At 36.5% G+C, this 27,757-nt stretch overlaps 1 protein-coding gene across 1 annotated transcript in view; it reads left to right on the top strand.

Moving 5' to 3' along the window:
* Positions 1-27,757, top strand: part of LOC108707447 (interleukin-1 receptor accessory protein-like 1) — a 745,402-nt gene that overhangs the window by 694,972 nt on the left and 22,673 nt on the right. The window contains exons 7-8 of the mRNA XM_041581751.1: positions 16,800-16,932; positions 19,886-20,031. Of these exons, the coding sequence (XP_041437685.1) occupies positions 16,800-16,932; positions 19,886-20,031 (279 nt within the window). The remainder of the gene's footprint in view (positions 1-16,799; positions 16,933-19,885; positions 20,032-27,757) is intronic.

Here is a 27,757-nt window from a genome sequence, read left to right as displayed (position 1 = left end):
GTAACACTAGCGAAACTACGCGAGTGTTCGTTAGTGAATTTGCGCAGTAGCGAAAATGCCAAACGCTAGCGAAGTAACGCTAGCGTTCGGCGCTTCGGTGCTTAGTGAATTTGCCCCTAAGAGTTTCCTGCACCCGGATAAATGCTAAGTGCTGCCGGCTCTGGGTTACTAGACCAGCTGCAAGCTTTGCATCTTTTATTACTTTACCCCTACAGTTGTTAACTTAGATCATGCCTCCAAATTTTATTTTGTAGTATGCTATTTCATGACATATCTGTGTTTGAAAAAATGTAGTGTCATAATTTTCTATTCTATATTTTAAAGAAAAATGTAATTAAAAAAATATAAACGGTATTGTAAACATTAAGTAGATAATAAAAAGTTTAAAATACTGAAACACAGCTCCTGTGTTAAATATTGTTTCTATAAAAAGATAATGTAAAAGTGAAAATTAGCACTTGCTATTACATTACACTGCTAATCTTTAAATTACCCTCTTTTCAAGAGCAAATATTTTTGAGTCCTGTTTTAATGGCCCGATACCATGGGCTTCTGTTCTAAAAGAGCCTTTATAAAGGAGGTAAGCTTTTTCCCTTTGTAAAATATATTCAATTGGAAAACAAATACAATTCTAATTTTGTGTGTTTTTTTACCTTGTAACAATAATATTAGATGGAAACAAACAAACATTAATCGTCCACCAAAGATATTTGATTACTTGAGTAGAAGCAGGTCATGCAGTGGTATTGATTTACAGGTGCTGCTGCCATGCTGTACTCTGAAAACTATATTCTACTTCACATAAGCTTAACAAGATTCCCTGTAGTGATTGGTGAGCTCTTGATCAGTTAAAAAAGCATCTTTGTCTGTAAGAGATGTGTGCAGAATTATCCCTCTGACAAATACAGAAGCAATCAATACATTTAATAAAATTACCTTCTTAGTAAAGTAGTGTATTAAAAAGTTTTCTACAATCAAGGGTACACAAAGTCCCGCAATCGAATTATGAAAGATTGTAACAGAGATCAGATAACAGCTGCAACCCAATACATTTCAACTAAGTGGGAAAAATCAAAAGCGAGTCTGCCTTGTATTCATTTGTTCTACCTTCTGTAATGTCATAGATATATGCATGTGAATGCCAGACTCTCTGTTCTCTATCATTCAGATTGCCTGTACCTTGTATTGTTATTCTCAGGCGGTAAAGTACTGTTCAAGGTAAATCAAACTGGTGACATAATGTTTATACTTTAGTGCAATGTTAAAATGAATTGAAATATTGGAAAGTACAATAGATTATTTAGCCGAGCAAGTGAGAAGATACATGTTTTTTATCATTAAAGTGGACCTGTCACCCAAACACAAAAAGCTGTATAATAAAAGTATTTTTCAAATTAAACATGCAATCCAATTTCAATTTGTTATTAAAGCATTCATTGCTGTTGTAAACTCATTTAAAATTCTCAGCTGTCAATCAAATATTGTCTGGCCCTCCTCTATGCCTTGGGCATAGAGTCGGGCCAGACAATTACTTTCACTTTCAATTCAGCACTTCCTACATGTCACTGCTCTCCCCACATTCCCCCGTTCTCTTTACTATTTAATTGTGTAACCAGTGCATGGGGATGGGACATCAGGTCCCCCATTCTGTTGCACAAACAAGATTCTGAGATGATACAAGGCTTGTCTTAATAACAGTGTCCACAAAACAGCTCCTACCTGCTTGCTATAATTGGGAATTCCCAAACTGAATGAAACAAGATTCAAATAATGTATATTGTGCAATTAAAGTATATTTTGCTTGACCAATGTGATAAAATAGAACTTTGAATATTTTTTTTTGGGTGGCGGGTCCCCTTTAATACAAAATTGCAACATTTTCAATTTTTTAATTGATATTTATTTTATCTTGTGGTATTTAATGCAGAGAAAGTCAAATAATGGCATGACTGAGCAGGGAAAATATTTTCCTGGTCTTTGAGTGACATTTCCTTCTAGATAAAGCTTGTAATCAGGGACAGGCATGACCCTACAAGAAATTTGTATTGCTCCAGTATAACAAAAGGATCACATGACTAAGTGGGCTGTGATCACAGTTAATAATTAATAGTTAAGGAATTGTAATGGCCTTCTTTACAAATAAAAAATCCATTCATATATTTGGTCAAACCATTAAGCAAGCTCCGGGCATCGGTACCATGACACAATTATCCAGTGGATTGACTAATATATTTTAACATTTCTGAAAACTCTTAACCTCAGAGCAAATGTTTTAGTCACCAAAATGAAATCAAGAAAAAAATAAAAATGCTATATTTTAAGCTTTTGTAGACTTAATGGAACTAAGTGGGTATACTTATGAAAGTGAGTGAGCAAGTATTTGTCTGAAATAGAAGAAGTTATGGCAATCATGACTTTGCCAGTCATAAATACCTGTTTCCTCTGTTCTACTATAATTCAAAGAAGGGTGTGAAAGGGTTTTTTTTACAGCAAATTCTCCCAGAAGCAGTTATACTAGCAGATACAGTGGGTAGCTTAAAGAAAGAGTTAGATGCCATTTTAGCAAGTGAGAAAATAAAAGGGCTTATTTCAGATTGCAAGTGCAATGCAATCCCCATATGTTTTACCACAGTTCCACCTTTATTGTGTTCACACATGAATTTGCAACTGTGGATGAGCATTTTTATGGGTCATAATTGCACTAGTTATTGTGGGGACTGCATCATTTCCAGTGCTCTGTGTTAAAATGATGTCTACATTAGCTTCTGTCGACAAAACCTTCAGTGTGGTGGTAGCCCCAGGGTTGTCACTGTAATTGGTGCAATTCGTCAGTACATACTGGGGGTACATTTGGTTCTTATTTGGTCAAAATTTGTGGATCTAAGAAGAAGAATAAATAAGTGCAAGAAGCATGGATAGGTACAAGCACTTTTAAAGAATATAATCAATGCACACAGCAACTATGTCTATTTTTGTGTCACTGAGATTGCAGTTGCATTCATAATCAAGTCTGATAGCTATTCAAATTATCACTTAGTAAAAAGTTGATACAGAGACTGGGATACAGTGAATTATTTTAGTTTAAAAAGTATCAGCCAAATAATTGGGTGAGTCACTGAAATTCCCCAAACAGAATAAGTCAGCAAAATCATTAAGCAGTTGCAGTAAATTTTTTAGGAGCTGTACTGGATAGTATTGGGGATATATACTACACATTGCAGATAGTTATAACATTGTCAATTTTTCTTTAACAACCCTTGTTAATATTTTAATAGCTTGTAAAAAAAATGACGAGCTGTTCCTATTCACAGGTCAGCTTCTCTATCACAACAGATTCCTTGTAATGCAGAAAATGATTGTTACAGATGCGGAAAGTGCATTACAATTGAAATTAAACTCTGTACTTTAATGGACACTTTCTGAAATAGAAGGGTGTTACATGTTTGGGATTTTTAAAAGAACAGTTGTTCAAGTGCTTCTAAATGATGCAATGTTCAGCAATTTATCCAAATAAGCATAAACTACAAAGTAACCCAATATAATAATGTGTCTACTGAGTGCAAAAAATGTATAGTTAAAGGAAAACTATACCTCCAAATAATACGTCTCTATTTAAATCAGTGCTAGAATTGAAGTGGGATGCGCATGGAAGCCATCCCTCCACTATTTCTGTGTTAATAAATTGTCCCATAGTGTTCCTATCTTACAGTTAGACAGACCTATCACTGACCAAGCACTTGGTAAAGTGTTGATTTAAAAACGAAAGACTGCATTTTTAGCTATTACTGGTGATCACTGACAACAAAAAGGTTTTAAAGGGGACCTGTTTCCCTAAGAAAAAATAACAAATCCTATTTTATGATGTTAGTCAAGCAAAATAAACCTCATGTAAACAATATAAAATTTTTTAATCATATTTCTTTAAGTCATGACATTTACAATCACACCAAGCAGACAGAAGCCATTTTGTGGACTCTGTTATTAAAGGGGGGACTTGTATATCTTTACACAGTTCATTTGCTGTTTTTAGTATCAATCTGTAATAAACATGTTAGGTCGATGTAGAAAACTGGTGCACATTTTACTTACAGTTTTCTTTACAATCACAGAATGGAGGTGCATCAAGAAGGGATACAGCACCTTCCATAGCATGATAAATAGCTGAACATAAAGCAAGTACACTTTCTGGGCTATTATTATATATTTCTGTATAAGCTTTCTTATGCACAGTCCATGTTTTCTCATTTTTAGCCACCAATGCTGTAGTTCTTCAAACTCAATGTTTCATATTTCATATCAAAGACTTTGGTTTAGAATTACTGTTACTTCACAGACATGTTGTACCTGCCACCTGACCTTTAGAAAAACAGCTTCTTCTCCATCTGGCAAAAAAAATATAGATCTGTGCTACTAGTTGTGGATTAAAGAAAACTTATATGAAAGGGCATGTGCTGTAACACTCAAGATACTTAGGAACTTAGGAAAACAGTTCCATGCCGTGATAAAGTTTCTGATATATTATGCTTTCTTTCTTCTATTTTTAACCAACTGACAAAACAGTTGCAGCATTTTAAGGAAATATATTTTCTTCACTAATTAGAACAGAAAATAATACTAATATGTTTAGCAGTTGTTCTCCCCATACAATGACATTTATGTGCCCTTTACAATTTTTTGCATTTAATCAGTGTGTTATTCCTTCCCACCTCACCACCTCCTTCTATGTCCCTTTTCCTATTATAATTTTTTATTAAAATAATAAGGCAAATAAATATGGTATATTTAGGGGCAGATTTATCAAGGGTCGAATTTCGAAGTGGAAAATACTTCGAAATTCGACCATCGAATAGAATCCTCCGACATTCGAATTCGATTTTCTCGTACGATCGTTCAATTTTCCTTCGAATATAAAAAACTTAGAAAATTGCTCCTCATAGTCCCCATAGGTTAACATAGCACTTCGGCAGCTTTAAATTGGCGAAGTATTGAAGTCGAAGTTTTTTTTAAAGAGACAGTACTTCGATTATCGAATGGTTCAATAGTCGAACGATTTTTACTTCAAATCAAAGTTGTAGTAAATTCAAAGTCGTAGTATTCTATTCGTTGGTCAAAGTATTCAAAAAATTACTTCGAAATTCGAACTTTTTGTACTTTGAAAATTCACTGGAACCTTAGTAAATCTGCCCCTTAGTTTAGTGTAATTGTTACATTACTAAAAATATAACTACCGTAAAATGTAAATAGCCAAAAGGTGGCATGTCTAGTAATATGTAGTTTTATTTTTTTATCATTTATTATATTATGCATATTACCGTATATACTCGAGTATAAGCCGAGTTTTTCAGCATCCAAAATGTGCTGAAAAAGGCTTATACTCGACGGGCAGTAGCTGAGATTGCAGTCACTTTTTATCATTCCTATACCAACAGTTCGCTTGGGGAGAGAATGCAATATCACACAGCACCCTCTGTTGGTTATATGAAAGAATAACAGTGCGCCCTCTGTTGGTTATATGAAAGAATAACAGTGACTGCAATATCACACAGCGCCATCTGTTGGTTATATGAAAGAATAACAGTGACTGCAATATCACACAGCGCCATCTTTGGTTATATGAAAGAATAACAGTGACTGCAATATCACACAGCACCCTCTGTTGGTTATATGAAAGAATAACAGTGCGCCCTCTGTTGGTTATATGAAAGAATAATAGTGACTGCAATGTCACACAGCGCCATCTGTTGGTTATATGAAAGAATAACAGTGACTGCAATATCACACAAGACCCTCTGTTGGTTATATGAAAGAATAACAGTGCGCCCTCTGTTGGTTATATGAAAGAATAACAGTGACTGGAATATCACACAGCGCCATCTGTTGGTTATATTAAAGAATACCAGTGCGCCCTCTGTTGGTTATATGAAAGATTAACAGTGACTGCAATATCACACAGCGCCCTCTGTTGGTTATATGAAAGATTAACAGTGATGGCAATATCACACAGCACCCTCTGCACATGGTAGTGGGACAGTGGGACAATGCACACAGTAATCCGTTTGGCAATTCTCTGTCACCATCAACTTTGCAAAGAAGTCCGGTTGATCGGGGGGGGGTTGATTTGGTGCTACTGGGAGACAGGGCTGTAGTTGTGTCTAGGCTTATACTCGAGTCAATAAGTTTTCCCAGTTTTCGTAGGTAAAATTAGGTACCTTGGCTTATACTCGGGTCGGCTTATACTCAAGTATATACGGTATGCATTTTATATTTTAATTCCAAAAATCTGTTAATGAATATTATGACTAAAGCATTCTGATTTGTAATGGTGTTGCTACTAGAACAAAGCCCTTCAAAGTGCTCATTTACAAATGCAAGCACAACTGTGAAATAATGGATAACATGAATTCCCAACTTAGTGTACTTTGATACTATTGACAAATCTAGTTCCACTGATAATTGCCTACTGACATGAAGGGTTGGAGTTGTTTTCTCTGTAGTAAAAGTCTCTTACAAAGGAACAATTTACAACTGTATTTGAGGACATTATAGACAGATAGTGGGGGATATGTTTTCCCATCAAGAGCATCACCGCACCAGAGGCAACCCCTATAGACTATTAGAAGAAAGGAACTTTCAACTGAAGCTGCGTAGGTCGTTCTTCATGGGGAGGACAGTGAGGTTGTGGAATGCCCTGGAGGATTAAGTTGTGAGGGTTGATTCTGTTGAAGGAACAGTTGTTCAGTGTAAAAATAAGTAAAAACTAGGTAAATAGATAGGCTGTGCAGAATAAAACATGTTTCAAATATAGTTAGTTAGCTAAAAATGTCATCTATAAAGACTGGAGTGAGCAGATGTCTAATATAATAGTCATCACACTACTTCCCGCTGTTCAGATCTCTAACTCTGAGTTAGTCAGTGACCTTGTGGGGGGGCCCACATGGGGACTACATAGATTTTTGGCTAGCAAACTATATTGAAAAAATGTTCAATTTGCACAACCTATTTATTTACCCAGTTTTAATTATATACTGAACAAATCCTTTAATGCTTTTAAGAGTAGCTTGGATGATTTCTTAAACGAGCATAATATCTACAACTATTGTGATCTCAAGATCTACAGGTTGTAGGTCTGTATAAGCAACTGTAAAAAATCTGTAACTGACTTGCACCAAGCTGAAAATAATTTGCCTTAAGTAAATGGTTGTTTATTCCATTACTGATGCCATGCACCACCATTTGTATACAAATACAATAAGAAAAATATGTTGAACAATGCTGCAAATATGAATTTGTTTGGTTTTTAATTGTTACGTGCAAGTTGCAGCAGATGCTAAATAACAGGTGCCCACTATTACTCTGAAATGCTGTGGAAAAAAATACCTGCATGTAGTTATAGTGTATTAAGCCAATTGCAGATGCCCAATGCCATTCTTGTGAAAAGGTGGCGGTTGCTCCAGGGTTCCCTTGCATTAATACTGTAGGTGCAGAATCGCTCGGTTTGGAACAGAAGGCAGGAAGAACTGAGTGATGCAGAGCACAACTATATGGAAGTGTGAGGAGCAAATTTTGACTAAAGAACCTTTAATAAAAGTGGTTTTAGCTGCAACGGAGGACATCAATGACTTAGATATCTAGAAGTGTTGTGTAGTTTAGAAAAAAAGGTTGACCTTAATAATACAGGTATAGGATCCGTTATCCGTCTCCCATAGACTCCATTATAATCAAATAATACAATTTTTTAAAAATGATTTCCTTTTTCTCTGTAATAATAAAACAGTACTTTGTACTTGATCCCAGCTAAGATATAATTAATCCTTATTAGAAGCAAAACCAGCCTATTGGGTTTATTTAATGTTTACATGGTTTTCTAGTAGACTTTAGGTATGAAGATCTAAATTATGGAAAGACCTGTAATCCGGAAAGCCCCAGGTCCCGAGCATTCTGGATAATAGGTCCCATACCTGAACTAAATTACAATGTTACTCTTAATTGTGGGTAGAAAAATGGTGAGCGTAACATTTAAAAAATGACGTTCTTATGGCTTATTGGACAAGAGGAAAGAGTGTCTCTCTTACAATATAAACCGGCAGACATTATGCTGACACCGTATTAACACTGATTGTTTCACAAAATACTTCTGTTTTGTTATTTATTCTGACTCCAAATCATGGCGTCACTCTAGAAGCTTTATCCGGCAAAATGAACCTCCCTGTTTTACAGAACTGTCTTGGAACCGGCTCAGCCTCTTGCATGTTTGTTTTACTGTACATATTTACATTTCTTCTGAGAATAATATAGTTAAATGTACACAAACTGCACCCGAGATGCTTAACACAATTTAATTATAAAATAATTTGCAGCACTTTTTAAACAGTTCTGTTCAATAGTTTTCATTATAAAGTGGACAATATAGAAGTAAACTTCCCCAATTACAACGTTATGGTAATTATAGGCCATTTCCTCCCACAAGTGGGAATTATTGTCTCATCAGCTGAGAATACTGAAAAGAATATTACTATGTGACAAATGAAAACAAAAGATCACTGGCACTAAGGAAGTGAAATAAAGAATGGCGTTTTTGCAATTACAATGTATCCTAACATGTATGACTAATGATGCTGATGTAATTTGGAATAGCCACACAAAATGACATTTCATTCAAGCACAAAACATCCAATATTTGCTAATTACAACTAGCAGATCCATTAAAAAACTGACACTCCCAGCAAGCCATTTGTTTGCTGGGTTATGTTTGAAGTCAAAGAATGTCCTCTAGTGGCCTGTGAGTAAGCAATATCAGCAAGATAAAAACCACAAGTGGAGATGATGGCTACAAAATATAAAATAAAGGGCTTGTCATGTTTCTCATAAAAGAAAGTCAAACTCACTCTCAGTACTTTAGCTCCACAAAATAGAATGAAGAAAAAAATGGTAAAAAACAGCTATTGTATGGAAATTAAGTCAAATGCTTTCAGGAACCTTATCTCCAAAAACCTATACTTAAAGGAGATCTAAAGAATAAATGCTGTATTTTTTATACTGAACCTGTACCAACAAAGAGGTTCAGCAACCCTATAACAATAATGCTCCAGACTATTATAGTTGACCACAGAAGCTTCCATCTTTGATCTTGTTAGGCCATCTTTTGGCCTGTTAAACAGAAAGATCTGGACCTTGGTTTTCCAAATAAGGGATCCATAATTTGAACCTCCACCTTATGTCTACTAAAAAATCGTTAAAACATTAAGTTCAATAGGATGGTTTTGTCTCCAGTAAGGATTAGTGATGAGCGAATCTATCCTTTTTTGTTTTGCTGAAAAATTTGGGAGACTGCGGAAAAGTTCACAAAAATAGCAAAACACATAGAAGTCAATGGGCATTTTTACACGCAACAATTTTTACATGAGCGCCAATTTTTCTCACTTCAAATGCATTAAAGTCAATGGGTGTTTTATCTTATGGGACTTTTTGTCCTAATGCATTAAAGTCAAAGGGCATTTTTTCTTATGGCAACTTTTTTGTCCTAATGCATTAAAGTCATTGGGTGTTTTTTCTTATGGTGATTTTTTTGTCCAAATGCATTAAAATCAATGGGCATTTTTTTCTCTGAGAATTTTTCCTGTGGCAAATTTGCACATGTGAAATACACATGCAGTGGACTAAGATAACTGAAATTATACTCATTTTCATGCAGTTTTTTCAAGAGAAATGCTTTTAGTCTGCTGTATGCAATCAAGGGGTTTCTTCACAAGTGTGATGCACAGACCTTTCCGTAATTTACAGTTATTACCTACTTGACAAGGATTTTCTTAACAGTAACTTGACTCTCTCCATCTATAATTAAAAATTCCAGTTTCAAAAAGTAATAATTGTTTATGTCTGGAATTAATTGTGTGCAGCCGAACAGAGATCAAATGCAATTTCTGAAACATGCTTAATTCAGTATTGGAGGGAGACGAGTTGGCTTGACTGGGAACATAGTAATATAGGTAATAACATATACTGCTTGAGCTGGCTCATTAAAGAGTCAAACTCTCTTAACTCAGCTTATTGGAAAGCTATCTCATCATGGAAAATATAAATTATATTACAAGTGCCATGCCTTACAGTATATCTTACTGCATTAAAATTGCAAATGTGTTCATCAATCATCTTATCTCCTATTTTCAATTAAGTTTACTGATTGAACTTAATTAAATTCATTACTGACATTTTCAATAAAAGAAAAGTTTTCTGTGACTTTAGAACTGAACTGGATTTTTGGACAATTTCTAGCTGTGTTTGGAGCTGCTTATGAGATCACACATTTAACACTTGTGCTGCTAGGTGTCTGAGGTAATAGGGAACATGTAGGGGGTTATTTCCTAAACGCCGATCAAGCTTTTTGGGGCAAAACTACATTTTTTTTTTGTTTTTCTTTTTTAAACTCTAATTTTTTGAGATTTATCAAAGCCCAATGCAATAAAAAGTCGGAATCTGAAAATCCGCCATCTCAGACCTATTTTGACATTTCTTAGGTCTGCGCTGAAATTAGCCTGATAATTATACCATTTTGGACTTTTCAGGGAAAAATTAAAAAAATGTGAGATACAGGTTTTCACTCGATTTCATAAAGTTTTTAACCTATTAAACCAAGCTTTTTTAATGATAAAGGTAAAATCAGGTCATAGAGTTTGGTCATGTGTTTTTTATTCAAAAAATTAGATACATTCGTATTTTAGTAAATAACCCTAACAGTGTATACAGTATGACTGATTAACATGTCACTTTCCAAGATCTTCTCTGTTGTATTTGTCCTTTAACCTAGAATAGATATAGAGATTCTAATTCAGAGAATCTATGAAGTCGATTTTGACCCATTGACCCATTTATTGTTGTACCAAGCACACCAAACCCAATAATGTATTCATATCTGAGGCTATGGTCCTTCCTGCTGAAGAAGCAATTATCTATATCATGAAACATTGCAGCCATAATTTATTGTCTTTCGACATCTGGTAGAAAAAGAAGAAGAGTGTCCAGTTTATTATTATTATTATGCTAAGCAATCCAACATCTTCATATTTGAAGGTTCTTGTCATGTCTATATTTTGAATCCAAAAGACAGATATAGGATATATAGATAAACAGATAGACAGATGATAGATAGATGATAGATAGATAGATAGATAGATAGAAAGATAGGTTCATTTATTAAAGGTACGTTTTTTGTGGTATTAGAGCTTTTTGAAACCATGATTAAACTTAGAGCACCTTCATGTGCTAAAGGGGATGTGGTGATACTGCCATAAGGTGAGCCTGGCCAGAAGCTGGTGAGCCAGTATCCCTGAAATTTAAAAAAAAAATAGTGAATAGTTAAGATAAAATTATACTGTACATCACAGATGGGAGAAGTAACTTTAGTCTTTATGCAAAGCTGTGGTGTTTATTATTTTAACTATTTTCTGTTGGTTCTCAAATTTTTCCTCTATGCTCACACATTATTAGGACACTTCACTTTCTATACATTTTTTTCTTTTTTGCATTGTCAATATTGGTGCATTTTACCATAGAGTCTGTAGTGCACAATACCATAGAGTGAGCAGTGTATTATACCATAGATTTGGCAGTCTCTGTGTTTTTTTACAGTTGCCAAAGTTACCTTTTTGTGCCATTAGGGTTTTTAAGGAGTGGGTCACTTGCAGTTTTTTTAGTTTTTGAAGAAGGTCACTTTATGTGACCAAAACTTTGGACGTAATGTAAAAACACTTTTGATTTGTTGCTAAGACCTGTGAGTGTGGTATTCTTTGTTAAACTGTTTACAATTCCTAACCAGCACCCAGGCATTTGATTTTTTATAGATGTGCTCTCCTTTGTCTTTTATGTATATACATATTTTTATATATATATATATATATATATATATATATATATATATATATATATATATATATATATATATATATAATCTACAGTCTGGTCATTTCCCTATGGGACCAGACTGTAAATTATATCCTTATAAACGGCGCATTCTTTCGTCAGAACGCGCCGATTATAAACTTAAAGAGACAGCACTCGCAGCTGCTGCCTTGCTTCCCACCGCTATAGCTTTCGGGCTCCACATTTCCTCACTTCCCACAACGGATTTACCCGTTTTATGCGATGAAGGGCTTCTCTTTCCTTCATCGCATCTCTCACTCCTGTCACAAGTCTCCTGCAGCTGCCTCCCTGGTGTCGCTTTCCTCACAGGATTCGGCTCCATTTTCATTCCCCCTCCCGTCCAGTGTCTGAAGTCTCGCTCCGCCTCCCTTACACTGCCTAAATCTCGCTCTGCCTCCCTTACACTACCAAAGTCTTGCTCTGCCTCCCGTCCACTCGCTCCCCCTCCTTCCCTGCATGACCGGTAAAAGAAAATGATGTGACACAGAGGGGGAGCGATTCTTTAGATAGTGGACGGGAGGGGAAGTGAAAATGTAGAGGAATCCTGTGAGGAAAAGAGCGAGACCAGGGAGGCAGCTGCAGGAGACGTGTGCCATTTAGAAAGCAAGAATAAAATACAGGTACCTAAAAGAGCTGCAGTTAAAGATAAAAATCAACTTGTAGAGACACTTCAAAAAAAGTAAAACTGAACCCAGAAACTGTAGATTATAATAGATAATGTACCCCCCACTTAAAATTTATAAAGATATTAATAGTCACCTCGGAGTTATGTGACCTGTATAAGAGCACTCGGCCTGCGGCCTCGTGCTTTTATATGGTCACATAACTCCTCGGTAACATAATATCTTTATAAATTACAGTAGGGGGTACATTATCCACTATATATATATATATATATATATATATATATATATATATATATATATATATATATATATATATATATATAACATAGGATGCCAGCACAGCACGTATATAATTATAGGGTGCCTGGGTGCAGAGTTATGTAGTAGTACATACAATGGCTCAAAAGAAGCTAGCACTCACAGGTCTTATGGTGGAGAAGAGGTTTTTATTAAAGCAAAAAAATGACTAACGTTTCGGCTAGGTCCCTAGCCTATATATATATATAAAATATACAAAAAAAATATTTATATATATATATATATATAAATATACCATACACAAATATACCATGTTGCTGTAAAATAACAAAATACACATAAAATGTGATCATTGTTTTGAATAGATACATCTTATTAATAACAACATAAATTTAAACTGGAATTAAGTGCATAAGCATCAAGGGGAATCTGATTAGGTTAAAACAAAAGAATATAATCACATATCACAGTTGGCTAGCTGCATTGGCCCAGTGGCTGTGAATGAAAGGTTTTGTTTGTACATACTGATTGAAAGAAAGGTTTATATGAGCCAATTATATGTTCTCAATAGATACAATTAAAGTATCCAATGCTGTTGAGCCTACACAGATATTTGCTTTAGCTGTGTTTGATTACAAAAATTTTACGTCAGAATGAAAAACAACCTTCACACCACCAATACAAATGAGCTATAGAGTATAATAAAGGGGGAAATAATGTAAAATGTGTACATAAACGGAAACTATAATAAAAACATAAGTAAACAAGCTCATATTTTGTTTATTTCGATAATTTGCTTTTGTTTTCATAGAATGTTTATCAGTCACTCGAAAGAATGTTAATGCAATACTACATAACTGTGTTTGTTCTAAGTATTCCCTGAGCAGTAGGTTTAAAGCCAAATAAAAATACAGAGGGGGGGGGGTGAGGCTTACATATTGTTAGATTCAAACTGTTAACAATATGTCTAGAACTTAAATTCTCTATGACATGGCTTAGCAATCACCCACACCAAATCAAGGATCACAAATATTATATGAATAATGTACAAACCTGTGATCAGATTTAAATTTAAAGACATCTGACCCTTTGAAGCCTTTGATCCACAAATTTACTCCATCCAACCAGGTCAACGTAAAAATGAAAGAGCAACATTTGGCATTTTATCTGATCTGCCAATGGGAATCAACAGCAGACCAGATATTCTACATTCACTCAAGATCAGACAAAATTGGTCAAAGTATCCAAGGGCAGAAAATGGTAACTCATAACTTAGCATTTGCTGTCTAGGGTCCATGTTTTCATTACAGCCAGGATGCTGTCTCACTATGTCTCCATTGGACTTCTCCTATAACCTAAAAATACTGTATATTGAAAGGTTAATTGGCTCTAAAAAAAATACTGTATGTTTCTTAGAGTGTAAGATGCAATTGCAAAGGACTGACATGAATAATGTATAAACTATATATTATATATTTATATATAAAATATATTCTTACATGTGTGCTAGTTAATAGTGAAGGGTGAATTTATTCGCCAGGCGCGAATTCGCGGCGAATTTGCGCGATTCGCCGCCAGCGAATAAATTCGCGGCAAAAATTTGCTGGCGTCAAAATTTTTTTCCGAAAAAACGGACGCCGGCGCCAAAAACGGGCGCCGGCGTCGAAAAACGGGCACCGGCGTCAAAAACGATTTCGCGAATTTTTCGGCGAAGCGAAACGGCGCAAATTTGCCCATAGCTTTAACTCACACAGAACCAAGAACATTGTCATTCAATTGCATGAAACTGGTTGCATCATTTCCAAAAATATTTGTGTGCCATTTCCAGCTTTCCATGTTGCTCACCAACAACAAGATTGCCACTGGATTGCTATCTGTTTAAAACACACTGAGACTGATTTACTTATTTTCAAATCAGAGTTTTTTCAGCTATAAAGTTTAATATGCATACAATGTTTTAAAAAAGTGAATAAACAATCGCATTTCTTGGGTGATATTTTTATTGCGTTGAAAATATCACTTATATAGCTTGAATGATGAAAATGCACCTTCTGTTGACTTCTACTGAAACTTACTAGGATTTAACTGACAACATTTTATCTAAATTGTTGAGATAAAATTTGACTGATAAATCTTCAAAATTCAGAAAACTCAAATTCCAGAATATTCACAATTGCGATTTTCTGAATTGTGAAAAAAAAATGTGATTTATAGTTTTAATAAATGGACGTTCTGATTTATGTTTGTTTAAAGCTATCAGAGAAAGAATAATTAGTTTACTATTTTATGTAAAGAGGCTCATTTGAAAGCATACATGATTTAAAAGAACAGTTGCAATTAGCAACCAATGATCAATTTCATTTCAAAGTCTATCACAAGCTGGAAAACAGCACAAAAAAACAGTGTACTCTGTACTGCAACCTCCTGTGTGAGAATTTCTTTTTCAAACAGTTACTAGATGTAAGTATGCTTTTACCAACAAAAGTGCTGAGAACCCTGGACTCAATAAAATGATCTTTAACATTAAATTTGGCTCTGTAACTGAAATACAACACTACAGGGGTTATTTACTAAACCTCACATTTTTCTGATCAAGCTTTTTTTTATTTTTGCCAAAAACTCAAATTTTCATTTAAAAATATTTTGAATGCTACAAGATTTATTATACCCCAATGCTGCAATAAGTCAAATCCAAAAATCCGCCATCTCACACCTGTCGAGGTCCTGTATACGTCAATAGGATAGGCACCTATCTCAATTAGAAGTTTTTGTGGTCTGCTCTGGGTTTAGCCCAAAAATCTGACTTTTTCTGGGTTTTCAGGCAAAAACTTGACAAATCAAGCTTTTTGGGAGAAAAGCCTGAAAAAAATCATACAATTTAGGTTTTAGCTAGATTTTTTCGAGTTTTTTACCGATCTGATTAAATTGAGTTATGTATTAATAAATAAAGCAAAACCAGGCATAGAAGTTTGCTTTTTTCATTGGGACAATGAGATTAATTTGTATTCTAGTAATTAACCCCATACATGTTGCCTAGAAATCTAGAAAATAAAAAGATAATCATAATTAGTAATAATAATAAAGTTCCCTTACACTAGTATGATCACCCTTCAATTTACCTCATACTCTGAGCATACCTCCCAGTGGGAAAGTCCCTATTTGAAAAACCCAAAGGTGATTGGGCTGAACATGGTGTAATAAGGGTGTAACCTAAAATCTCCCCCTTATTTTATTCAAACATTGTTTAAAGTGGATCTAAACCCAATAAATGAATTTATGTAAACTTACTCATGGCTTATCTATAGGTATGAAATTAAAGCTCACTACAAAAAAACTCATCCCCTTTCTATTCTTTAGAAGCATATTTATCAAGGTGAAGGTTAGAGTTCACCATGTCATAAATGTGCTACTGAAGTTTTTCTGTGGTGAGCTTTGAAAAGCTGTTGAACCAAAAGCCTGCCTGGCTGTCAAAAATATAATATCTCAGAAATCACTTAAAATAGAAAATTTATTGCAATTGCAAAAAATGCTCAGAGGCCCACTCTGAGAAAGTTTACATCCATTCAATTTTTGAGTTAAGACAAAATTTGAGGTGAAAAAATGCAACTTTGCAACTCATTGTTCATTTTATTCCTTGTTTAGATCTCATATTTAAAGAAAAAATAAAATCTAAAGATGTGAATAATTATAGCATTATGACTAGCACTATTGAGAAAGTTTAAAATTAGATCATAATATATTATACTGATATCATGAGATTTTTGTATTTGGTATTTTTTTCTACAAAATGATGGATTGCTAAAAAATAAATTTCTTACATAATCCTTAGACATTGAAATGATCTCTTTTGCTATTTCACTATCTTTTTTTTATCCCTGAGACAATCCAATCTCACTGCTTTTCAGAGAAAAGAAAATGCATCAACAACACTGAAATGAGCTATGCTTGAATTTTGGAAAAATAATGTAGTTGGTTTTGTACTTTTTTTCTTCTGTACAGGCAGTTCTGCTAACCTGACCTGCAGAGCCTTCTTTGGCTATAATGGAGCTGTTGTTCCTGTAATTTACTGGATGAAAGGTGAAAAATTCATTGAAGATTTGGATGAAAAGAGAGTCAGAGAAAGTGACATTAGGTAAGTTGTTAAAACATTGTTTCAAAAAGTAGAATTTTATCAAAGATGTGTAACTAGTTCCTTGGCAGAATTAAGGGAATGCAATCTAAAATGTTGATTCTTATACTGTAGATATATTCGAATATCTGAATATTTCTTTAGCTACATGGGCTGGGAAGCTTGCATGCAACCTGGTATCTTTTTTTAGCAATGCTTGCAGAAGAGACATATAAAAAAATCATAAGCTTTTGGACTACACTAACTGGGAATCCTGCACACAATCTGGTGTCTTCTTTAGCAATGCTTGCAGAAAAAAACAAAAGAGATCAAAAATGTATAAGCTCATACATAAACTACAGTTTCCCTGTTCCAATCGTGGTCACCAGCTACATGACCTAACTCCTGCATGTGAAATTTGCAAGCTGTTGCTCATGTAACAGTTGAAATCCAGGTCAAGAGAGTTTAAAACCAAATATTTAAAGTGGACGACTATCCATGCAGTTTACTTCTGCCTTTGTGTGCTCCTCTGTGTATTACTGATATGACTGATATTAAAGGAAATACTAGTTGAGACCATGGGAGAGAAAAGAACATTTGATAAATGAGGTTGTTGTTCCAGATGGCATACAGGTGAATAATGATAAGCCACATCTTATACATATAAGTGTACAAAATGTTTTTGTTACTGAATAGCGAAGAAGAACTGTAGAATCTGGTCAAACTAAACTTCCCCTACTTAATTTGTACCATTAAAGATGGTTCTATAGTATCTGAAATCAAATATTTGCCAGTTTAGCTTAATAATGATAAAGGGATTTCTTACGTGGGTTCTGGTTAATATAATAATTGACTGCTGTATTCCATAAAGAACAATTTCTATCAGATTTTATCTATACAGTATGGGGCAGATTTACTAAGGGTCGAATATCGAGGGTTAATTAACCCTCGATATTCGACTAGGAACTAAAATCGTTCGACTTCGAATATCGAAGTCGAACGATTTAGCGCAAATCCTGCGATCGAACGATTAAATCCTTCAAATCGAACGATTTGAAGGATTTTAATACAACGATCGAAGGAATATCCTTCGATCAAAAAATCACAGGCAAGCCTATGGGGACCTTCCCCATAGGCTAACATTGACTTCGGTAGCTTTTAGCTGCCGAAGTAGGGGGTCGAAGTTTTCTTAAAGAGACAGTACTTCGACTATTGAATGGTCGAATAGTCGAACGATTTTTAGTTCGAATCGTTCGATTCGAAGTAGTAGACGAAGGTCGAAGTAGCCCATTCGATGGTCGAAGTAGCCCAAAAAACATTTCGAAATTCGAAGTTTTTTTAATTCGAATCCTTCACTCGAGCTTTGTAAATGTGCCCCTATATGTTACTGTCATGTGTTGATGATCAGATATTGATATATGCAAATACTAGCAATGTACAACAGAACAATAAATTAGTAGAACAAACAGGAGGTCATTGCAATAATAAATACAATCAGTACAATAACCATAAAAAAATACAGTTACCATAAGCAGTAAGTGTGTAATGTCAAGGAGACAAAAGCGTGGAGGTCCCTGCCCCATAGAGCTTGCAGTCTTAATGGGAGGGTAACGGACAGACACAAATCGAGGTGTATGAAAGTGCTGTAGTATGTGACATTACCATATAAGTGCCGGTTCCCAGTTTAGGTGTTATTCAAGTGCTCCAAGAGGTAGTCTTTGAGTTTAGTTCTGAAGACATTGAGAGAGGATTCTCCCCGGAGAAATTCAGGAATGGCATTCCAAATATAAGGGCCAGCAAGACAGAAGGGTTTGATGTGGGAAACATCAGTAGTAGTGGGGGTGCAACTAAGTGGTTGCTCTGAGAAGAATGAAGGAGACAAGACATGACATGTAGTTCGGTGCATAGAAATGAAGCATCTTCTATACATTGTGCTGTTGCTTATGGAAATAAAGAAATGCCTTATCATTTGTGTTGCATCTTTTGGTGTTTAATATACCAGTATATTACAAATGTAAAGCTGACAGTGTGCCAGGGATACCTTGAACTTATACCTGTCAAATAAGAAACAGCATAGGATGGAGAAAAAGCATGGAGTGGGAAAGCAGCGAACTGAAAAAGGAGAGCATGGAGCTAGCAGAAGGCTGGGATATAAAAAGGGAATACCTGGCAGCAAAGAGTGATTATGAAAGAAAGGAGTTGTGAAACAAAGAAAGATAATATGAAATATACTAAAAATGTCAGCATTAGGAGGATAGGAAATGTTATACAAAGTTGAAAGTTTGGTCTCAGTTTCTACCATTACAGTATGTTAAATTATACACATATCTAGTGATGGGCGAACACACCCCTCCAGTGAGTCAGCGAAACTTGGGTCAGGAAGGGAGGAAAAGGGAAGGAGGAAAGGAGAGGGAGTGCAAGGAGCGGGTCTAGGCCGACTGGGCCCAAAAGAGCCGGCTCCCACTGGGTTTTTACTAGGTGTCCTATCGGCCCAGTACGACCCTTAAGATAGTGGTAGCTCCAGGTTCCCCCTTCATCAATAGCCTACAGTGAACAATAAAACACCATTCTTTTTGATGTGCATACTGAGTGCTGGTGACCATTATCACCCATCTGAATCCATGTTACCTGATACAAATCAAATGTAAGGAGAAAATGAAGTGATTTTCATTATTACTAATAAGTAAAATTTGGTAAACTGATAAATAGCCCCAAAAAGTCAACTGGGATTATTCACATAACATTTTATTTAGTTTTTTCATTTAATGTAACAGTTTTGGCAATTGACAACCATTTTCAATTTTCAAATAGAACATTTTTTTAATTTATATTTGGTACAGCCACAGCTGTGTACTGATAAACCAGTGAAATACATGCATCCCTGTGGTACTGTGTTTTGTGTTAGGTTATTATGAAGGACAGTCACACAGTTGACAAACATAACAAAGAATACCTTTTTATGCTTTCATTTTTCAAGAGTACTTAAGAAGCATCTAGGAGAGGAGGAAGTTGCAATCTCATTGATATTTGATTCTGTTGAAGATGGCGACTTGGGAAATTATTCTTGCTATGTTGAGAATGGATATGGACGTAGGCATGCCAGTGTTTTTCTCCATAAAAGGGGTAAGTATTTGTTCATTTATCATTATAAGTTACTGTATATGCGTATATATGCACAGTACATGACATACAGTATGCATTATGATCTTGCGTTAAAAGACTAATATATGGTAATATTTTTATGTTGTGTTTAGTACAGAATAATAACTATACTGGCATAGTATTACATCATCTTTCTGCACAGGCTATGCAGGTTATGATGAAGCCAAACTGTGTTACTCCTGCAGTAGTTGCAACTTTTACCTTTTTACCAAGGGCCTGTCTTAGGGCCTCTTCTGTTATTTATTTGCAATCTCTCTCTCTCTCCTATCTCTATGTGGACAACCCACAGATCCTTCTTTACTCTAATATCAACCCTGCTATTCATGCTAAAGTCATACAATGTATCACTGCCGTAGTAACCTGGTTGACTGCTCACTGCCTGAAATTGAATATGTTCAAAACTGAAATTCTCATACTTCCACCTAAATCTGGCCCCAACCTACATTTTACTGTACAATCAACAACATTACTGTAAATCCTTGTTTCCCAAGGCAAGTGCCTATGTGTCACTTTAAAACACTCCTCCACCTTCTTAGCCCACACTGTGTGCTTGACTAAGACTTGCTGTCTTATTCTCAGGAATATTGCAAAGATATGTCTGATGCTTGGTTCTTCTGCTAATATATTGATGCAGGACCTTATCCTTATCACATCACTACCCACTGCATTCCGACCTTACTACTTCTTTTCACATAATATACTGTAACCTGCTTTTAAATCCTTCTCCTGGTTCCAGGTCAGGTGGCACATAAAGTACTAATTTCTCATCCTGTCTTTCAAAACATTCCTATGTCATCTTTCTGTACATTCCCTCACAATCCTTACACTCAGCTCAGGACAATCTACTGTCCATACAGCTTATCACAAGAGCTGAGTCCATAAAACCAGGCTCCCTGATTGTCCCATACCTCTGGGATGTGCTACCATTTTGCAACAGGCAATCTCTCTATTCTTAATCCTCCTTAAGAATCACTTTATAGAGGAAGCATTTCAATATATGTCTTCTTTGGCAACAACACTCCCCAGATTTAAAGTATGTACTTGTTATCTTCCCACTGTCAGGGCCTAGTGGCTCTTGAAAGGTTGGAGTTGATGCCAAGGAGAAAGCTGTATGCAGAAAGTCCAATTAGTGGTATCCACAGGGTTAACAAAAGTTTGTAGTCTTATCCAGGCAAAGAGGTCAGGGCAGGCAGCAATTAGTGACATCAAAACAAGAAGGTCAGAATCCAAGAATCAGCCAATAAAGAATTGTAGCGCATCCACAAACACGCAGGAGCTGAACCTATATTCGGGCATTGAACCCGGTCTCTGTCGAATTTTATTTTGAATTTTGCGTCAAGATGTGGCGTAATGACATCACCTGGCAGCCATGGGTGCCATCATCTTGGATTTGAAGTAGAGCATTCCACAATAAAATGCTCCTGACATCCATTTTGTTTATGTACTGTATGCGCCTCTTTCTATAGGACAGGGACCCTTAAACCTACTGAGTATTGAAGCTCTTAGCAGTTAATTATTAATTCCCACTGTGATTTGTTTAATAAATATACACCAAAAATAAAATAAAATAAAATAAAATATAAAGGCAGATCAGAAAAGGAACTAAAACAAAAAGAGTAAGGCAGTAGGAAGCATTATTCATTTAAAATGGCCATGGAATTAAGACCAGGGGTGAGTCATATTTGATTATGGCCCTTACTACTAGTACATGGTATTAATGTTAATTTTTCTAGAATGATACAGCAACTGTTGATATGAAAAGTGACCTTACCGTACATTGTACCTTTAGAAATTTACAGTTTTAATGAGTATTGTATGTTCTTTTCAATGTGACAACTATTTCTTTGGCCTGAAAAATTAACAATGACAGCTGAAAATACCATGTAATTTAATCATATCGAAGTGCTGGAAGAGCCACTATAGATGGATGGTTTTTTTCCATTCTACATATCACCATGGTAACGTGTTCCACTTTTAGTTTCTTTGTTCAAATATACATAGGCTGCACATTTTTTTTTTTAATTCTGTAGACAATTAGCTTGATAAACCAATAATTATTCAGGTCTGTAGACGCAAATTATTTTAATTAAGGGAATCAGAAAGAAAACTATAACGAACAGTGTTTCTTTTTAATTATATGGTATCCTGTATTGATAATATTATTTTTAGAGGCATCTTCTAGTTCCTGCTTGAGGAAAACGAGCTGTAGCTGTCACACAATGTTGATAAAAATCTTCTTTTAATTTGTCTAGTAACCATAAGCATGGTACTGTTTATCACCCTGGGTTTATTTTTACACCTGATTCTGAATCGCACAAATGAATTTATTAATAAGAGCTATACAGGAAGATAAGATGACAGGTTCTAACCAGTGAAACTGGCAGCCTTGCTAGTTATCTCTTCATGTATAATGATGTCTTTTTAGACACTGGAGTCATATTAATCTTAGATTACACTTTGTACATTCTATCCAGAACTGATTTGCAGGGAATAGAGTGAAAGAACTTTACTGGCTGCACGGCGCTCTGACTTTAACCCAATTGAACCCCTTTGGGATGAATTGAAATGCTGACTGTGAGAAAGGCATGATCCCAAAAAACATATGAATTGATGCAAATCTCACCAACAATATCTACCAGAAAAGTCTGTTTTAGCAGCAAAGAGAACACCAACATCCTATTAAAGGAGAAGGAAAGCTGCAGAAGCAGTTTATTGCCAATAGATTAGCCACAATAGTGCAAGCTATAACACTGTATTTATTATGCAGAATGCTTTACCATATCTGAGTAAACAGCTTTAGAAGCTCTTTCTGTTTTTAGGATAGCAGCTGCCATATTAGCTTGGTGTGACATCACTTCCTGCCTGAGTATCTCCCTGCTCACACATAGCTCTGGGCTCAGATTACAGCAGGGGGGGGGGGGAAAGGGAGGGAGAGACAGAGAGAGAGAGAGAGAGAGACTCTGGGGCAAATTCACTAACAATCGTAGTTTCGCCAGGAGCAACTTCGCCGCGCTTCGCCGCACTTCACCGCACTTCGCCAGGCGTAGTTTCGCCAGCGCTTCGCAAATTCACTAAAATCCGAAGTTGCGCACAGGGGTAGCGTAAGGTTGCGAAGTTGCGCTAGCGTTGATTCGCTAAGTAAAGCGAGGTTACGCTAGCGAAGGCTAATTTGCATAGGGCGCCAAATTTCAATGGAGGAATACGTATCAGCACTACAAATGCCTAGAAAACCTTCAATTCATCAAATAAAAATTTTATTTTGCCCTACACATGTGCCCACTGTCTAGGTAAGTTGCCATGACTCAGGAAATGTAGGGGAGAAAGAGAGGAGCCCCAAAAATTTTTTCGATCTTTTTCAGCCTATCAGCCATAATGTAGAAAACACGCCAGCGTGTTTTGGGACTTAGAAAACTCTAGAACTAGAACTACTCTATTGCGCTTCGCCGGGTCTGAGGTGGCGAAGGAAGTCTAGCGTAAAAGGTAGCGTTCAGTACACTGCGCGCGCTAGTGAATTTGCATAGTTACGTCGCTAGCGAAACTTCGCCAGGCGTAAGGGTGCGAAGTAACACTAGCGAAACTACGCCAGCGTTCGTTAGTGAATTTGCGCAGTAACGAAAATGACAAACGCTAGCGAACTAACGCTAGAGTTCGGCGCTTCGGCGCTTAGTGAATTTGCCCCAGAGAGAGAGAGAGAGAGAGAGAGAGCAGCAGCAAACTGAGCATGCTCAAGCCCTAGCCCTGGAGTTTTATGCTGAAAAAAGTCTGATACAGATGCCCATGTGTACACAATAGAAGGAAAGACATTCAATGTTTCTTTTGACAGAGGACTCAGAACAGCATTATGTTGAGGGTTTATTGGTATATTTATATAGGCCTTTCTGATAAAGCTTACTTAAATGTAGCCTTTCCTTCTCCTTTAATATGCTTGTTTTTGGAAAGAGATGTTGGTATGGACAGGCCACAAATGCCTGGGCCTAGGACAGCAAAAATTGTCAGGCAGCATGCTACCCGCTGGGGATAGAGTGGGAGATTTTGACAGCCATTTGAATCTCCTGCCCGCACACTCCATAATGGAACGATCATGCTGGAAGTGACTAGAAGAAACAGAGCATCCATAATCACAGCAAAGATTTTTACCTTTAAAAAGCAGTAGTAGGCCAAATGACCAAACTATAAGATTAAGCTTTAGTTCATAACTGTCTCTTTAAGTGATTTTTCTGGTAAACAACTCAAAAAAGCATTTTAAGGCTTACCATTAACTGCTGCAGTACCTTATAGGGTGTGCTTAATTTCTTGAATCTCAAGATGCTTTCCAGCCAGTAAGGCAGTGGGACTAGTGACTTTCTTCCAAAGGTATGGCTCCTAAATAAACAGGGATGGCACAGAACCATCTAAGAAGCAGTTTATTTTTTTGGCATAGAACAAAAAGCAACAATTCTTTTTAAAATTTTCAGTGCCCTCATTGATTGAAGCATAAGCAGTAATAGTATATACTTATTCAACAGTTGGATTGGCCAGGGAGCAGGCAATAGGAGGAGTGCCTAAGGTAGCTCTGGATTGAAATGTGATGGTCTGTATATACAGGTATAGGATTTGCCTCCTCCCACATACTTCATTTAATCAAAATTAAAAAAAATTATAATAAAACAGTGCATTGTACTTGATCCCAACTAAGATGTAATTAATCCTTACAAGAGGTTAAACAATTCTATTGGGTTTAATTCATTCTTAAATTATTTTTTAGTAGACTTAAAGGGGTTGCTTGAGTTAACTTTTAGTATGATGTAGAGAGTGATATTCTGGTTTTTCAGTTATTTAGCTTTTTTTTCAGCAGCAATCCAGGTGGCAGTTTCCGCAATCTGGCTGCTATGTCCTAATTACCAAAGCAACAGTGCGTTGATTTGAATCAAGAGACTGGAATATAAATAGGAGAGGGTCTGAATAGAAAGATGACTTATAAAAGCAGCAATAACAATCCAATTGTAGCCTTACAGAGCATTTGTTTTTAGATGGGGGTCAGTGACCCCCATTTTTAAGATGGAAATAGCCAGAAGAAGAAGGCAAATTATTCAGAAACTATAAAAAAATATAATGAAGACCAACTGAAAAGTTGCTTAAAATAGGCCATTCTATGACATACTGAAAGTTATCTTAAAGGTGAACCACCCTTTTAAATTATAATGATCCAAATTATGGAAAGATTCCTTATCCGGAAATCCCCAGGTCTCAAGCATTCTAGATAATAGGTCCTATACCTGTGTATGGATGTGTAATATGCTGAATGAAAAGATAATAAAGTTGCTTTGATTTAATATCTGCAAAAAAAATCCTGCCAGTTACCCAACCCTGCAAAACTTTTTAACTAACTCTTGTTTCTGAACTTAGGTGAACTTAATAAAAACATCCTAATTCATTTACAAAATGCGTTCCAGAACAAAACAGGTGCAATATTCATATGGAGATGTTGCCACTAGTATGTGGCTTTAGTTTATCAATTTAAAGAATGCCAGTGTCCCTGCCAAATGGAAAGTACAAAATTGGCAATGATTACACTGAAAGAATCATTGCCAAGATCTGCAAAATATAAACAACAAAGAAAGTGTGCCAAGGATGCTTGAGTAAAATAAGATGTTGTATGAGTTGGGTATAGAAGATTCCCTTTGTGCTTTAAGGATGCCAACTTGCTCATTAATCCTTGGCCTTCATGCCATTAGCAGTGATGATCGTAAAGGAGGCAACATTGACAGTGTAGTGTATGAGCAGGGATATCTTAAAGTTAGCTAATCAATGGCAAGGGAATTGTTAATAATTTATTTCCAATTTTTCTACTTCTGTGTTTGACACATACTGTTTTTTGTAAATCAGATTTAATCCGACTGGCTGCTTTAGTTAATAAAATGCTACAGGTATGAGATCCAGTATGTGGAAACCCATTATCAATAACAGAAAAGGTTATCTCTCATAGGGGCAAATTTACTAAAGGGCTAAGTGGCTAACGCTAGTGAAAATTCGCCTGCATGAGGTCAAAGTCAAAGTAAACTTTATTGTCATCTCAGCAGTATACGAATATAAAGTGAGACGAGACGACGTGGCTCCAGCTAGTACATATCACAAAAAGGCACTTAAAAATACACAATAAATATGTAAACATGAAATGTGCAATATATAGGCAGAAATTGGATATATACATGTGTAAACCTTTAGAATTGTGCAAATAAATTAACAGTTCACAAAGTTAAGTTCACAGTTCAGGTGTCTCTGGAATGTAGTGGAAGGATAGGCAGTGAGTTGAGGAGTCTGATAGCTTGTGGAAAGCTTTCGCGCAGCCTGGTTGTTCGGGCTTTAATACTGTGAAAGCGTCTGCCGGATGGGAGCAGCGTGAACAGTCCGTGTGAGGGGTGTGTGGAGTCCAGTGCAATGCAGGAGGCCTTTCTTACACAGCGCTTGTGGAAGATGTCCTGCAGTGATGAAAGAGCCCCTCCAATGATGTTGCCAGCTGCTCTGACAGTCCGCTCTAGACTTTACCGGTCAGCAGAGCTGGCACTACTTTACCAGATGGAGATGCAGCTCATCAGGACGCTCTCTATGGTGCCCCCGTAGAACACTGTGAGGGTGGGAAGCGGAAGGCTGGACCGTTTCAGTCGTCTTAGAAAGTGAAGACGATGCTGAGCCTTTTTGGTGATGGAGGCGGTGTTGGTGGTCCAGGTGAGGTCATCAGAGATGTGGACTCCCAGGAATTTGGTGTTCTTTACTGTCTCTACCGTGGAGCCATTGATATTGAGTGGTGTGTGAGCAGGGAGAGTTCTCCTGAAGTCGACGATCATCTCTTTCATTTTATCCACATTCAGTGACAGGTTGTTCTCACTGCACCAGACCGCCAGCTGCTGAACCTCATCTCTGTACGCCGACTCGTCGTTGTGGTTGATAAGCCCCACCACAGTTGTGTCATTGGCGAACTTGATGATGTGGTTTGAGCTGTGTCTAGCTATGTAGTCATGTGTCAGCAATGTGTACAACAACAGGCTGAGAACACATCCTTGAGGAGCTCCTGTGCTCAATCTGTAATTTTGCCACTTCGCCGATTTATTAAGGGGTGCTGGCGTACATTCGCTAGTAGACATACTCTAGCGCTACTTTGCACCCTAACACCAGACGAAGTTGCGCTCTGGCGAAGGGACGTAACTATGCTAATTCACTAACTTGTGGATTTTACTGAACGTTACCTCTTGCGCCAGACTTTACTTCGCCAGCTCAGACTCAGAACGCTGGCGTTTTTTATTTTTACTGGATGATAGGATGAAAAAGATCGAAAAAAATTTTTGGGGTACCCTCCATCCCCCTTACATTTGGCACCTAAACTATACAGTGGGCAGATGTGTAGGGCAATATAAGACCTATTTCATTTTATTAAGTTTCCCTGGCCTTGTGTAGTGTAATGTATTTGCTGCAGCATACACGTCCATTGTACTTTAACTGCATGCCATATGCTAATTAGGCATTGCTAGCGTAACTTCGGACTGCTTATCGTATTATCGCTAGCACAACTTTGCAACCATTTGGTAACCTGTGTGTAAGCTTAGATCTTCGTGAATTTGCACAGCCCTAGCGAAACTACGCCTGGCGAAGTGTGGCGAAGCCGTCGCCAGCGCATTTTCAGCCAATAGTGAATTTGACCCACAGACTCCAT

Source organism: Xenopus laevis, chromosome 2L (assembly GCF_017654675.1).
Source record: "Xenopus laevis strain J_2021 chromosome 2L, Xenopus_laevis_v10.1, whole genome shotgun sequence".
Lineage (NCBI taxonomy): Eukaryota > Metazoa > Chordata > Amphibia > Anura > Pipidae > Xenopus > Xenopus laevis.
The sequence above is the reverse complement of the archived record's forward strand: the minus strand, read 5'-3'. Positions and strand labels throughout refer to the sequence as shown.